Source organism: Catharus ustulatus, chromosome 5, assembly GCF_009819885.2.
Source record: "Catharus ustulatus isolate bCatUst1 chromosome 5, bCatUst1.pri.v2, whole genome shotgun sequence".
In the NCBI taxonomy this organism is placed as follows: Eukaryota; Metazoa; Chordata; class Aves; order Passeriformes; family Turdidae; genus Catharus; species Catharus ustulatus.
In genome coordinates, this window is record NC_046225.1 from 38989209 (window position 1) to 39005992 (window position 16784).

Sequence of the window (16784 nt, forward strand, 5' to 3'; positions counted from 1 at the left end):
TTAACAGTGCTCTGACCTTGGTCAATGTTTGCTTCAGATCCTGGGTCCTAATATTTTAATACATTACTTAACATTTATTTCATACTAAGAATTCAATCTATCAGAGCCACATTGGAATAGGCCCCTCACAGCATGAGAACAGTAACAAACCTGTTTTCTTTCATTTCTGGCTAAACAAGGGATCACTATTCGAAGGGATTTTACCAAGCACTAACATCAGGTATTTTATTGCTCTGTGTCTTTGGTATGTGGCAGTAGCATGCTCTCAGCTGCCAGAGACCTGTTGCAGTGCATAATCCTGCCAGGCCAACCACATCCATTCCCTATTTTGTTTGTCCCTGTCACATAGTAACAGAAGTAACACCCCATCCAACTCAGCGCAGCTTGCCAAAATCAAATCAATTTTCACATAATTATCTGGTAGCAAAAGGTGCAAGTTTATGTTGCAAAGAATCTCTTGCTTGAGATCAAAGTAATGGTATTACCACAAGCCAGTTTCTTCTGACTGGTCTCCTATTCTGTAACATTACCGAAAAAATAGTACCAAATACCGGTAAACTGCAAACATGGTCTTGTTTGCTTTATGTATGGTGGCAGGGATCAGGGGAATGGTGGGAATAGATATTGCAAATGCCACAAGAGCATAAACACACCTATTTGCAATGAGATGGCTTGGACTCTGGTGTGACTCTCAGCAAAACTTTTAACATTATCTAGTTGTATTCCAGAATACAGATATGCTGATATTCCAGAATTGTTTTGCAGAATAGCCATGTTTGATCCAAACTGATATAGGTGTACAGGACGTGAGAGCCTTTTTTGCCACTTTGTCTGAATCAAACTTGAAAAGCAATGTGTACCCCAGAGGTGGGGTTCTAAATGAGCTCATTCTATGTGGAGAAATTCAACAGTGCTGTGGTTGGCTTGGCAGTTCAAAGTTGGCTTGTTTGTCAAAGTAATACACAGTAATGGTGTTGAACCTGAAAACACAAATTGCTACTTTCCAGATGAAAACAAAAATCACTACATTCAAACTATTACAGACTCAGGATGTGATGGACTCCAAATCAGCTCTTCATATTTGCACTTGACTTTCCTTTACAAGGACTCCAGAAAAGACCCCTAACTAGAGTTTTGCAGGGAACAGAAGCAAATTAAGGTTATTTAACATAGCGACAAGAGAGCTACATTTTTTTATTAGGTGCATATAATCTAGCAATGGAGCAAGCATTCCTCTTTGTGAAAGCTTCCTCTATAGTTAGTTCCTCACTTAGCATCTTTCCAGTAGAAATATAAATACTGAAAGGAGTCATTGAAAAGGAATGGGAGAGGGTGAATCACCAGGGGCAAATGGCAAGTTTTCAGGTGTCCTGTGCTTTGGTTTGCAGGAACTGAGTATCAGTCACTGAGAAAGTAATCTGTTCTCAAAGAACACCAAATGAGAAGCAGGCAAGGAGATATGCTGTGGTTTTATCTATTCAGAGCACAATCATCAAAAATTCAAGGGCATGAGCAAAGCCTTAAGGTTTTCTAATGTCTCTTGGGCATGTCACCATTCCATCTCTGGCTAGAGTTGAACATCTTTTCACAGAAATGCCTGCTGGAGTATTCTGGGAATTTGCAATGAGATTTTTGGAGCTGCGTAAATGTTTACAAAACAGGTAGTAAGAGAAGTAATGTCTTCTCATGAGCTGTACCCATCTTGATACAGAAAACTGACATTTTTGAAACCTTGTGTTCACCTCCTCAGCTCGAGCTTGAAGATTCAGTATCTACATCTCCACTACATGCCTTCAGAACCTCACAGATACTACACATTAAAATATGCCTTTCTCTGAGGCAAATAATCATTTAATATACCCATTAAATGCTTGTGATAGAGCATTGTTATGAAAAGATAAGGGAAGTGCCCATATGATTCTGTTTTACAAGAGGATATCAAAAGTATCTCTGCATTAAGCCTATTGAGAAATGTTGCTAATTGTACCAATAAACAGAATTCTATAAAAAAATTATGGTTATGTTCACATCAGTTTAATTACAATTCACAGCACAGGCAGTGAGAAAGAGTAAAGGAAGTTTCTCACTGTAATTAATGAATTGTCTTTATAAAGAAAAAGAAAAATAATTGATGTCTAATTGTTTTATTTTTATCAATGCATATAGTGCACCCTCAATGCATACAATGAACCCATTACCAAGTATTTTTAGGTACATGAACAACAAAAATTTAAAAATACATAAAATATTGACTCCAAATGGACATACTTTACAAATAATAATGAAGAAACTCTTTGTGGTTCAGGTATGTCAAACAGATTTTAAAAACATAGACATGATTAAAGTTAACAGCACTAAAGCTATTAAGGGTTAAGAGAAAGTTATACAATCATGTTCCAGAGTATCAGCACACTTCTTCAATTCAGCTGGATTAGCACCTTGGCACTAGCTGCTGAATGGCTCCCAATTACTGTTACATTACCAACCCCAGGTGTCAAAGATACAATTTTTTAAAGCAATATGCAAAAGGCTTTTATTTTTCCGCCCAGCAGTTCTTTAGATAAAACGTACAATAAACATTGAGAAGAAAATGTACTTGCTATATTTAAATTTCTAACAATTAGTTACTACGTTATCTGTACTGCAAGAAATTTTTAAGTATTGTTGGCAACTGAAGCTGTGGAACAAGATGCAGTCTAGCTCTTCCTAAGTAATTTCGGATACTTAGTCGGCAGAGCTGACAAAGAGAAGATGGTGTGGCTGCAAACAGTAAAGAAAGAAGTGAATTGTACATTAATTGTACAACTGTAAAAGCCAGCATTCTGGTTTACAACAGTCTTGCACAATAATGAGATTTCTAAAAAAAAAAGAAAAACTTTACATGTTGCAAATTTGACCTTTTTTGTCATTCCCTTCATTGCCTTTCTGCCCTCAAAGATAAAGGTCAGAAGGTCAGTTTTTGAAAATTAAAAACCAACTCCCAGAAAATATCTGATGTCATTAACTTTAAAAACTGCAGACTTGTTGTTTTGGGTTTTTTTATTCAGAGCACAGGTTACATACCTGCTACCGCCCTAGCAGCTGCATTACCACTGCATTACTGCAACAAGAATAAGCAGGCAAAATACTCCAAGATCCTGGACTATATTTAGTGGTCTTACTAGTTAATTATAATGTCTTTATCTCTCTGCCCCTCCTTCAAAATGAACATTGCCATTTTCTCCAGACAATAAACCTATATCTGTGTCATGCAATGTAATTTTTTTTCTATGCTCTAACTTTTAAAAACACTACTTGTCTTGGTAAATTTGAGAAAATATACAATTTTTTGAGGGGTTTTGTTAATAGCATTCAGACTACAGAGTGGTTTTTTGGAGGAAAACATGAATCAGTGTTACTTGTCAGTTCACATCTAAAGAGAAACCCATGGTTATTGAAATAGCTCCGTTCTCTTGTGGCTTATTTTTACATTATACATAGTTCAGTCTGAACACATCCAATTCCCTTTGGAATATTCTCTTTCTCCAAAGCAGATAGACCTTTGAGACGTTTGAGGGACTATAGACTCTTTAGTCTCTTGTTTCTCAGGTGTTTATAATTTTGTAAAGAAAATACAGAAAATTAAACTTCTTATGCTTTTCCCACAACCAAAATAATTTGCTTTATATGCACATAAAATACATATTTTAAAATACTATGACAGCTGACCAAAATGAAATATAGTTTTAACCTGAAATTTAAATACTCTGTTTTTTTTCTTTTAACAAGGTCTGTAAAAACCAATAAAAATGTAGTCTACTTGTGTAAACACCCAATAAACATATGACAATACTTTTTCAGCTTATATAAATTCTTATGCTGCTTGGTCAGTGGGCTCTGGCCTGAGACTAAATATTGCAGAGTATGGTTATAGTTAGAAAGGAAATTACCTGAATGCTCACATATTCATTTCATACAGCAGTGTTACCTTCTATAATATGGGTTGTTTGGTGTGCTAAGTTGTGGATTTTTCTAGATGGGTTTGTTTTTTTAATAATACAAATTGCAGATTAAATATAAACAAGTAAAACTTACCTTCATGGAAGAGCAGCAGTCCCTCCACTAAACTGCTTGGGGCAGCTAAATCAACAGGCCTTTTAAAATCTGAATTTTTGGCATTTATGTTTGCCCCAAATTCAAGGAGTAAATTTACAATCTCTGTACTAGAATGCTGGGCAGCAGCATGGAGTGGAGTTTGCAAATGCTTTCCTTTCTGCACGTTGGCACCTGGTGGGTAGATGCACATAAAGAGACGTAAGAAGAGATTAATTAAATTTGCCATTGAGTAAGAAAGATGAGGCTAAAAACGAACAAAAACCAATGGTGGCCTGGAATGCCACAGTGCGTTTAGCCACTTTATTAATTTTATTGCATAAAACTATAACTAATCACATAATTGTTTTGTTTGGGTTTTGTTTTTTTATCCTAGGTTTTATTATCTAAGTACAACCAGATTAAAAGGTATCCAGGTACCAAGCAAGTAACATGAGCATCATTGTTGCCTAATCATAAAAAAGCACTTTTTACACACATTTTAAAAAATCTGCACCACATAAAAAACCTACTTTCCTTATTTAAGTCTTAAATCACTAAACTGGAGTTCTGTATGTATATTTTTGTGAGTACACCAACTCAATAAAGAATCTTGAATGCCTTAAAATTTTTTACATGTTGAAGCTTACAAAGGGTTTGAAATAGACATCCAACCTTTATTTATTAATCTATAAATTAGTTTTAATTTTAGTTAAGGTGTGATACACATTCAAGAAAGCTAATACATTCTCACAAACTGATAAAACATGAAAAAAATTGGTTTAAATAACTAGTTACATATATTCTCAATTTGCATACCCTTTTCTACTTCAGGGCACCAACAAATATAGAATATGCCCTTCTATTATTTTTTTTCTCAATGGCAGTATTTCTATCCCAAAATATGCTAATTATACTTTTGCTGTTCTTAAACATAAAAAATCATGACATAGGATAATTAATCATCCAAGGAGATGGACTCAATGAGAAACACTTTAACTGCTTGTTTAAGTTCTAAATATAACCTGCAATCAACTAGAAAAACTATTCCGGTGCAATGACAGCAAGTGTGAATTATTCATTTAATTATAACATTTTAATTCCTTTTTCTGCAGGATGCAAAAGCCCTGTATGTAAGTACCTGAAACACAGCAAATTGTCTTTCAGCTATGCCAGCTGTGTCCCTGGACTTGTGCTGAAACAGAGCAAGCCTTCAACATCTCCTACCCATTGATTAAATAAGTAATCTGAAATTTAGCATCAGATGTGCTTTACCTCACCTCTTCCCTTTGCAACTCAGCCTCTCTGCCTCATGAAAAGAACAACCTGAACTTGCTGAAGAATGAAAGCAAGGGGGACTTCATTGCTCAAATAGTTTGAATGAAATCTCAATGATTACTATATAAATTTTCTCAAAGCCCATTTTTCATCCTTGTTTTTCCTACAGAAAATTAATATTTATAAAGCTGCAGTATGTGCTGAAAATTTTGAACATTCATTCTTACTGGTCTTGCTTCCTTTTTTCCTCTTATGCTTACTATGGCACTAAAAAGTAAAAGATATAGTAAGTTCTAAGAATGTGAATCAGCATAAACTTTGAAGTAGAACCCTGCAAGCAAGGGTTCCAGTTCAATTGGCTGAGCACAGCTGACTTCAAAGGCGAGTACAATATGCTTATTTTACAGACCAGGAATAATTTTATTTAAATCATGACATACCTGTGTAAAGAAGCTTTCGAATACAATGAATCTGCTGTGAAACACAAGCTACATACAGAGGTGTTCCTAAATGAGGAAGATCTTGGTCAACATCTATACCCCAGGATATCAGTACCTCCAGGCATTCACTGTGACCTGTCAGTACAAAGCATGACAGTTTGCTTGACTTCAGTACACTGTCTCATGGACAAAACCACACACATCTCTTAACCCTCTTACTGAAACATTGCTCAACTGCTCCATGTTTATTGAGGAGGCAATTTCCTACCTCTGCTGGCTGCTTCATGAGTTGGTGATGGCAGACAGGACTCCCACTGAGCTTTGGCACCATACTGTAACAGAAGCTCAGTGCATGCTGCACTGCCTCTTGAACAGGCATTAAATAAAGGTGTCACTCCATCAATTGTTGTAGCATTTACCTAGAATATATAAAATCTATTTACAAAAATAATTCTAAGAAAGGTAGATTTTTAAACAGGAAATTGTTAGAAATAGAATAAAATGAAAAAAAAAACCCAAAAAACTCAAAGTTAAAATAACAAGTTAACTGACCAGCCCCTGTGAAACTGTCTTCTTCTTCTCACCATACTTCTCAGTTGGAATTATTTTACTATTATTCTTGTTAAACTATGTTGGATAAATACACCTGGAATACTGAAGAGTATATATTGACATCTGGGCAGTAAATAATTTTCAAAAGTCATTGCTCTGAGCTTGATTCACTGATACAGAAATTTTACACTTTGCATACTAATAGGATAAAGGGATCTTTTCTCCACAGCTCTGGGAAGAATTGAGGATTATTTGCCATTTTCATCTGTAGTGTTAGTCTCCAGGTTCAAATGGTATTTCACAGGATGGAAACAAAGCTAATAGCATAGGCTCACTGTTTTAATAACAACCTTGCCACCTCACTCTCCAACTGAGTATTTCCAGAGTGAGAGAGTAAGGAGATGAAGTAGGCAATTTTGTGAGGGCTAATAATACTAGAGGAAGGAACACAAGTATGAGGAGAAGGCTCCTTCCAGGACTCTGGCCTATCTTCTTTCATGCAACCCCCACACGCATCAAAACAATTAAAAATACTAAAAATATACCAGGTGGGAAAATGAATTTTTTTTCTTATAGTTTTTTATCTTTAGGATCCTTGTGCTAGCTGAAGTAGGGAGCAATTGGTTTTGGAAATATCTATGTATCTTTTTTCTTTTTCTATAATAAGAGACATATTCCACATGCTTCTGAAAACTGAATTTTAAGAACAATAAATATTTCCATTACAAAGATCAGGGACTTGGGAAGCTATGCACTTAAACTCTGATATCAGTAGACATTGCATTGAAAGTGATCTGTGAAGTCCCATTTTCATTTTGGGATAAAAGATAAGACAGCCAATGTCAGGAGTACAGAAAAGAGACAGTGGTTTCTTTCTACTCAGACCGAAGAATTTTAAGAGCAGACATGTGCAGTGTGACAGTAGACATAGTAAAGATTAAAAGCACAGTCTCCTGAAAGCCACTCAAAGTGAAAGGAACCCAGTAAAGAAGAGGAATGCATTCCGTATTTTACAAGAATATCATAATGAATACTGCTACCAGATTCACTCCAACTCATGACTGTCTCAGTGGCTGCCCATCACTCTCATTTTCTAGCATTCAGATGGCAGCTGAAATTACCTGAGATGAATACAGCCAATAGGGTGAGACTAATTACATTAAAATCAAGGAATATATCGTTCTCAGTTAAGCCAAGGTTAGAACTTTATAGAAAAGAAAACAAAACCAAAGCCTTACATTTGCTCCTGCTTCGAGGAGGATTCTTGCACATCCTACATGATCTCCCAGGCAGGCTTCATGGAGTGGAGTTACTTGGTCAATTGTTAGTGTGTCGACATTGTAACCCTAAAATAGATATGAATGGTATTCAAAGATCATACAAAACCTATTAAGCGTCATTTCCTCACACTACTGTTCAAATGAATGGTTTACAGCACTCTAAACAGGCTTAAAACTCAACTTGCAATAAGTCAATCCTCAATGAGCATTTATTTTTAATCAGAAATAGGCATAAAATATGTAGACTGTTTAGATACACAGTAAGAGGGCAAAAGACAACAGACCCAAGTGAGAACATGGCAAGTTCCAAGTAGCTATGTGGAAGAAAAATTAACTGGGGGACAGGAAACCCTGAAACAGATGAGGGAAAGGATGGTGCATCTCCACTCCTGGTGATCTTTAAAACCCCACAAAGACTTGAATCTAAACTCTTCTGTAATTCTATTATCCTGTGAATCAAGGTCTGAAATATCCAAAGCTATGAATTTTAGCAAAGAAAACACTTACTGGATTGATAAAATCACCAAGTCCTCTAATTTTTTTGTGGTAGGTGTTGTTTGATTCTTAAGAACTAACAATTTTATCTACCTGCTTTCATCAAATATATTCTATAGTAAAATTTTTCAATATTGAACTAGCTAATAGGACAATATTCTAATATCAAAATTTAGCATTTACAGTCTTTCCCTTTGATATTAGCAATTATTTTTTAAATTACAACAGTGAAAAACCCAGAATCTTTCAGTAATTCTTCCAGTTAACTAGTATCTTCCTGACTGGCTCAATTTACCCAAAGGCTTAAAGCAATGTCACTGTTGATTTATCCCATGCAAGAGGGGAAGACTAACATAAATTTAGCTAGAATTTGGAGGGGGTTTCTTTGGGTTTTTTTTGGGGGGAGGGGGTTAAAACATACAGAGGAAATATTTTAAATACTAGCTTATATCTTATAATATGAAAAATTTTTAAGTATGTATTACTCTGAAAAATTCAAGCGAAAAAAGCAAAACAAAGCATAATAAATCTGCAATAACAATATACGCTGAGAAATTAAACATTAAAAATGAAAGCAATTGTAAAAACAGAGTCTTCACCTGTGACAATAAAGTCTTTAGAGCAAGAAGACGTCCTTGACTGGCTGCCTCATGCAGGGGTGAGCGATCTGCCCAAGAACCTATATAATAAGAACATTTATTGAATAAGCCATATGAATTAGAAAGGGTTTGGAATGCACAGAGCAAAGCAGAAAATATGATGCACAGAATGAAGTCAAATGTCCTATGAAATTAATTTTTCCTCTTTAGACACTCAAATGATCAGTTTCTAAACAATAAAGAAGTGTTCTATTATAAACTGCAAACATCTCTAATAAATCATTATGTGGTCCACAGCACAAATATTGAGATATTGATGTGAGTAATCTGATTTAGTAAATTCATTAATTACCATATTCCACTTCTATTTTTGCATTGTTCATTTTTAATACACATAATAAAACTTTGTAGCTGTTATATAGGCACTATTTAAACTTAAACCAGTCATAAGGCTGCCTGAAGAAGTCACAAAGAAGCTGGTGTATATGAAAAGCAATGTGGGGATCTTTGTGTATGGTGAGATTAATCTGAAGCTACTGCAAAAGTGCAAGGAGAGAAATACAGTGAGAATCACAGTATAAAAATTTCTATAGTACGAATAAGATATAAAGTTTAAATTCTCATTCCATAAACTATTAGGCCTAAAAATAATTAGATATATTTACTGGAAAGGTTTGGCTTTTATTTTCATTTATTTATCACACCCAAAAGAGAAAGGTGAAAAAAACCAGCAACCCTGTGTTCACACACATAACCCTCCGTAACTCCCAACCCAGCTTCCAGAGACATCCTGAAGCTCTTGCTGAAGGACCTGCCCTTTCCTCTAGAAGACTGCACACTGACAAGCACCTTCTAGTATGCCAAGGCTGCAGGCAGAGCTGATACCAATTTATGGCAGGAATTTTGAAAATTCAGTTTTGAGAGGCTGTGCAAGGAAGAAACATCTTCAAAATGTATCATGAACTACCAGTAATCATTCCTCTAAGAACAAAATCACTAGAATTGTAAATACTATTACAATCACTTATATGAGTTATACCAAGCTGCCCAAAATTCCTGAAGAAATGTAGACAGAATTAGCCTGGAATGATGAATTGGTAACAATTGGCAGATGACTCTTCATGTGTGCAGGTTTGACTCTGCCATGGCCAGGAGTGCCTACAGAGCCAGCAACTGCATTTACTGACAACGCAATGAACCTGAAATGGGAAGGCTGTTGCTCAATCACTGGCAGTCATCAGCCTAAGCTCTAAGATAACTACACCCCAGAAATAGACCCTCTTTCTGTTTCCATTGGACTCCTTCTGTTCACTAGCCTGTTTCAGAAAGTACACTTTTGTTTACTATAAACAAACCCCTCAAATCACAGAATGATGAAAAGGTTAAGGCTGCTCAAGCTGAAAAGAATTTAGGGCCTAGCTAAAAATATATGAAATAGTGCATGATAGGAAAATGTAGATAACACCTCCCTTTTCCTACTGATGTTAGTGAATGAGACTAAAACTTACACAGACATACGACTGCATCTTGGAGAATACAGTGCACTTTGTAACTCAGCACTACTGAATACTACTGAGATCAAAAACTTGGCAAAACAAAAGCAAATATTATTATTTAGATTATCATAAGACTATATAAAGTTGATCACAGAAGTTTAAAAATATGAGAGTAAGGTTTTATAAACTTGATTTTAAAAAAGCAGTGAGATTTCTATTACGTCACAGTATCCTGTACATGTGAAGCTCCTTGAACTCTGTCATCTGTGGCAGTAGATGGACTATTGGGAAGATCCAGCTGCCAATACTCTGTCAGATTTATTTGCACTAAGCTCTGGTCATCTGTGTGTGCATGTACATACACATGCACACACATTATTCCCTGTACTTTTTACTTCAGGTTTATTTAATGTAATGTTTTGAAATTCTTATTGACAGCCCAAATTAAAAAAAAAAAACAAAATGAAGAAACCAAACCAAACCAAACAAAAAAACAAAAATACACCCCCCACATAAAAACAAAACAGACAAACAGAACAAAAACAAAAAACCCACCACAAACAAAAAGAAAACTTAAAAATAGCCCCACACAAAGTGATTGGGATTTTAAGGGCTATTATACATTTAAAACAAAACTCGAGATCAGAAACCTTCAAATGACCCAATTTTGACAAATCATCAGTATTTTCTCTGTCATACCAATAAGCTCAGATAGATTTATTGTACTATGGTTTGGATGTGTGTAATCACTGTAGTAATTTGATCAATATTTTTGTTCTTCTGCAGTAGTATCTGAAAGAGTACTCGAGTTCTTCTAATTTAAATTAATTAGATCCATTAAGTTCTCCTCCTGGTTGTGCAAAAAAATTCCTCAATTTTAAATCTGTATTTAGTGGTTGCTTTTGGTATTTTGTCCCCCTGTCTTTATAGATGAGAATGTCTCTCTCTTGACAGTTTATCCTACTCAATGGACAGAAAGAAAAAAAAAAAAAAACACTTAACTGATTATATGGAAAAACATCTTATAAAATTGTAAGAGTTATGAAGCTTTTATGCCTATTAAATACACTTACATTTCAGACATTTTTGTAGCCATGTATAAACACAACAAAGATGCTGGCAGGATCTGAAAGCAGTGACATTTGATAATCAAATTATGCCAGATCCTGTTGTTAAGCTCTGGTTTGCAGCTAGACCCACCTGATATTCCTATCTTCAGGCAGACACATTCAGTAGCCAGCTGTTCCTGATAAATCCATAAAATGCAAAATATTTGTATCATTTCTACTACAAATAAAATGTAAAAGCAAAATGTTGCAGAACTATTTTGTGACCAAGTTGGGAAAAAGAAAATTCATATTCCAACCAATTTATTGATATACATAGTAATTCATCATTAAATACCACAGAGAAAAGAATATCTTCAACATAAATATTTACCACAAATAAACATCTACGGTGTTCTTAAATTCTTTGCCTAGATTACTGCCCTCTGTTGATCTACAAACTACATCTCTCACTTCGAAGTATTAGCAAAAAAATAAACAGGGACACTTTCATTCACTGTTTGTAACAGCAGTATTAGCAAACATAGTCTATTCCAAAATTCATAATGCATTAGTTCCCTTCTGATATTGTCTCTGACAATGCTGAATATGAAGTATCTCTAACTATATTCTGATGCATAGTTTACCAGAAGGGCAAACTATTACAAAGCATTATTGCTTTGTAAGCATTAACAAGAAAGAATAAATATATTCACTGCATTAACAGGTAAAGTTAAAAAAAAAATTACAAATTATTATACAATACCTAAATCTCCATCTCCCCATGGCACTTCCAGCCAATTGCAATTATAAATCCTACTCATTTCTTTCAATCTGGAAAATAAAAAAAATTAAAATAATAATAAAAAAGTCCTGCTCTTGCTAGTTGGACATATTACAGTTCCCTGTAATATGAACTTTCAGCTTTCAGTAAACACGGTTTTGAATATATGACTGTGGACAAGTTGTCAGTTTCTTATGGTAAAGGACTGCTGCCCATTTTTGTCAGTTTTTCACATTTCTCTCTTTAAAATACCAACTTCTCAAAGGGCCAGTATCTGTGCATTGGCTTTCCCAGACAGATTAACTGGAATTTCAACACAAAAGAAATTCACAGTGAAATCAAGAGAACCTTGAATAAACTGCAGGACAAACTCCTTCTTTTTTAACCTCATGCAAAGAGATACAGTTTTGTAGCCTCAAAAACTGGTATCAGTACATAGACTTTATGGGGAGCACTGCCAAATGTCCCTATGTTATTTTACTACTTGCTCATAATATATCTAGAAAGAAAAGCAAAGATAGTCTGATCATGTTTCAAATACTGTTTGTGCTGTACCTGAACTGTGATTTTCTTTTAGTAGTTCACTATTCCTTCAATTATGTTCTAAAATATTCACTGGTTGTTGAATTGGGGTGTTGATAGCTATTCTCAGCAGAGAAAATGTCCAAAAATAGGGATTTGCAATTTTGACTTTGGTTCATTTCTAAGTCACTAACGTTCTTTTCTTCACATTGCCCTACAGCCTTCACTCCTTTACATCTACCTACAATTATCTATAAGTCATTCCTGCAATTATAATCACAGTAGTAAAATACTAAGTAAAAATATGTTCACAACAGTCCTTACCTCCAGTCATGTCATTCCTTTTGTATATATTTCTAAAAATTTGTGATGTGTCAAAAAAAAACCCCAAAAAACCAACAAAACAACCCCCAACTCAGTGTAAGAAGTACATTAAAGGTTAGATTTTCAAAAGGAGGACTGCAAATGAAAGAAGTTCTTGCTGACTTCATTGGGAGAGTATTTATATCAGAGCTCAGCACTTTAAAAAATTACTGCCCTGTGTCTAAATAGATCAGATAGAGTTGTCAGAAGAAGCACTATCATCAAAGAACTGAAAATAGAAGCCTGACACAGCTCACTACTGGGAGATGAGAAACACAGAGCATTTGGAAAGTTTGTAGCTAATATTTATTTCTGCAAAACCAACAAATGCTATGTATTGAGACAAGCACTGTTACCTTTTATTTCTTAAGATGTATTCTGAGTGCTTCAGTTTCTGGCAACTGAAGCAACAGACAGGATCAATAACTAAAGAGAAAAATTCTGCAACATCAGAGTCCCAAGATCAACAGAATCACTTCACTGCAGTTGTTGAATGTGTCTGATATTTTGTGTATCTAATTACATTCCAAGAGATTTTTACTGTGGCACTACAAAATTACCCATTTGTCTAAATCTCTTGTGGGATAAAGAAGCATGGATTTAAACCTTAAGAAATACATCTATGATGCTTAACTACCATGATTAGATATGATCAGAAAAAGAGAAGCCACTTTTTTCTTTAATAAATGAAGTATAAACAGTCAAAATTGAGAACTCCAAGAGAATCAGAATTTAGGCTAGAAATTACTAAAAATGTCTGAAAGAGATGTTATTCAAGAGGCATTTACACATGTCATTTCAATATTTCAAATAATCTGAAAATTCTCTAACTATATAACTAACTGTATATGTATAGATATGTGTGTGTATGTGCATATATGTATGTGTATATATATGTATATATATGCATACAAACAATGAGAACTGGATTGGTTCAAACCAGTATACTTTCCAATGTTTATTATAATGTAGACTTTCACAATTTGGGGGCTTCATTCCAAGTGTAAATGCTAACAATTTCCTATTCCCAAAAACCATACAAAGCAAATCTACTTTCCCCCACAGTTCTGTCTCTAATGCACCCACACCACATGACTTCACATTAGTTTTGCCATCCCAGTGTTGCATTCAGTGAATGAGTTAGTATACAAAGGTTTTTTCTATCTCCATATCTAGCAGGATCTCTTTAAGACATCATCCAAATTATAAACTCACTGTAACATTGTTCACTTTCTACTGCCTTTTTTATGGTATTGTCCCAATAACAAAAGAATACTTCAACTCCCCTGCTGAAACTATATCAGAATATCATCTATTCACACTATTTTAAAACTACGGAACTAAAAGACAGAGTTTTGATGCTTGAATTATAAAATCATTCTAACAGTTTATTTTTTTCTGATTTCTTAAACATTAGAGTGTACACTAAAAGCAAAGTTTAATTATGACTATGAGAGCTCTGGGCTTCTGAAATTTCAGCTTTAGATAATAATAACCACGATCAGCCAAAAATCTTTTACATTAGATGATTGGTCTTGAAACACATAGGTGCCAAAGTAGACAAGAATGGAATTTACAGTTATTTCATGAATACAAGCCGCACCATTTCGACTAAAATTTGGTTCCCACACCGGAAATGCGGCTAATACTCAGGAGCGGCTAATATGTGAATAATTTTCTGACATTTTCACCCCCAGAAGTGGAAACCGAGGTGCCGAGTCGAGTAACTTGCCAGTAAAAGCTGGCATTTCGCAATTGTTACAAATTGTTACTCTTTTGCGCTGCGGGTGGAGCCTGGCTCCCTGCAGGCAGCACGGGGGGCGGGGAGAGAGGTGGGAGAGCTCTCTCCTTCCCTCCTCTCCCGCAGCCCGGGGGAGAGACGCGGTGGCCCCATGCCACCATCCCCGCAGCCCGTGGGGTAAGCGGGGGGCTCCTGTCCCTGCCCGCCGCGGCAGGAGCAGGCAGGCTCCATTCCCACCAGCCGCCGCAGGAGTGGGGAAGCTCCGTCCCCGCCCTCTGCTGCCGCCGCAGGAGCTGGGAAGCTCCGCCCCTGCCTGCTGCCGCTGCCGCGGGTGCGGGGGGGTTCCGTCCCTGCCTGCCACCACGGGGCAGCACCGGGCCAGGGTGACTGAGCCCAGTGGCAGTGGCAGCCGGCCCCAAGCGGCCCCGCCGAGCGGCAGCGCCGAGCTGGGCCACCTGGCCCCGTCAACAGCCCCGACCGGGCTGAGCCTGCACAGCCTTAGTTGAGCCAGTAAACCCCGCCCTGCCGCGGTTCTGTTACTATTTGGCAACTTTGTTGCACGTGGGTCCTCGCTGCGAACAACAGAGTGGCTTATACTCGGGTGCGGCTTATTTATGGACAAAGAACGAAATATTTGCCAACACCCAGAGATGCAGCTTACGGTCCGTGCGGTTTGTATTCATGAAATTACTGTACTTTTAGGGACATTAAAATGCTAACCCTTCTCCCTACCATTTGCTGCATGCCTTCTAACCTTTGCATCAAACAGAAAAACATAGGATATGTTTTTTCTGAGTCTAAACCTAATGCATTCTCAGAACAACATTCATGTTGCACAGCTAAGGAGGCTGGGGCTTCATGGAAGAGCGCGGCATGTGACTGTGTTGTCAAATACTGGGATATAATGCACTGAGTGGTCAAATCAGTGTGGCACATGTAACATTTTGAGTGTTTGGCATTGGACTTTAACACTGCGCTTTTCACACAGAAACACGAGCCACTTAAACTCTATAAAAAAGCCTAGAATAACACAACAGCGATTTCCAAGCACAGCTTGCTTGGTTCCCAGCAGAAGTAGCACTATGCTGTGTGAAGATGGTGGCAATGACAAAGGTAGGAGCAGCAGTAGTCACTGCTTGGCCTTGCACATGTGGGAAGGAGTGTGTCAGGCCCCTTCAATGAAAGCACAGCCACAGCTCCACGTCCTTTGCTCATGCACAGGATGTTTTTTCCATCTACTTGAAGCATCAACAACTGTCTAGATATTTTTCTAACCTAAAGAAGCTTGCAAAGTCTGTGTGCGGTAGTTAGAATGCCAAGATGTAAACTCACATAGATCTCTAAAAGTCTAGATCTATTAGATCCACAACATATTTGACTTGAGTAGGAAGAGCACCTGGTAATATTCCCTGGCTGTTATTATTTCCTTGGACAAGCTACTAAAACAAAATAAGGGTTTTTCAATCCCCTTTCCAACTAGAAGGTGACAGAAAAGGCATATGGACATTCTGAGATGAGTTCAGACTCTGAAGATTTAAGTCTGGAATAATTTTGCTCTTCAAACATGGCCTCAGCCTTAATCCAGAGTACAAATAATTTTTCCCAAACTGTGCTGAGAATTCACTGCATTTTTCCAGCCTGCCTGAGAGTCAATGCAGCACAGGGCCAAATCCCAAGCCTTATAAACAGCAAGCAACTGTGCATCCAGGCTGGGCCCAGTGTGTGATTTTTGTCACAACCATGAGATTTTGGAGTTGTGGCCCCTCAAGTGAGTAAGCTGAAGGCCTTTTCCCATTTTGACTCTATCCTTTCACCTTTTTATCCAATCTTATGACATATTCCACCCTCTGCATCACTTTCAGTCCATATTCCAATCTGCCTATTTAATTACAGACTGCAATGCAGTATGACTTTTCCTTTGCTCTGCAAGGGTGCCTGCAGAGCCAAGTCAGGTTTGGATACCTCCATGGATGAAAAAGAGAGGAAGGGGAAAAAGGATCCTTCAGACTTGATAAAAGATGTACTTGTTATTCAAGTGAACTGCAACAATCAGAAGCCTTAAGTGCAACAGACATCTGTCAGTACTTCAGCATGTCAATAAATGTATATTCCCAGAA

General features: G+C 36.7%; 1 protein-coding gene across 1 annotated transcript in view; it reads right to left on the bottom strand.

Annotated features, from left to right (window-relative positions):
- Positions 1 to 2128: 2128 nt before the first annotated feature.
- ASB5 (ankyrin repeat and SOCS box containing 5) overlaps positions 2129 to 16784 on the bottom strand; it is a 53089-nt gene continuing 38433 nt past the window's right edge. The window contains exons 5-10 of the mRNA XM_042779307.1: positions 8716 to 8795; positions 7580 to 7687; positions 6058 to 6208; positions 5790 to 5924; positions 4075 to 4266; positions 2129 to 2760 (exon numbers count right to left, since the gene is read on the bottom strand). Coding sequence (XP_042635241.1) covers positions 2633 to 2760; positions 4075 to 4266; positions 5790 to 5924; positions 6058 to 6208; positions 7580 to 7687; positions 8716 to 8795 — 794 coding nt within the window. The 3' untranslated portion in view covers positions 2129 to 2632. The remainder of the gene's footprint in view (positions 2761 to 4074; positions 4267 to 5789; positions 5925 to 6057; positions 6209 to 7579; positions 7688 to 8715; positions 8796 to 16784) is intronic.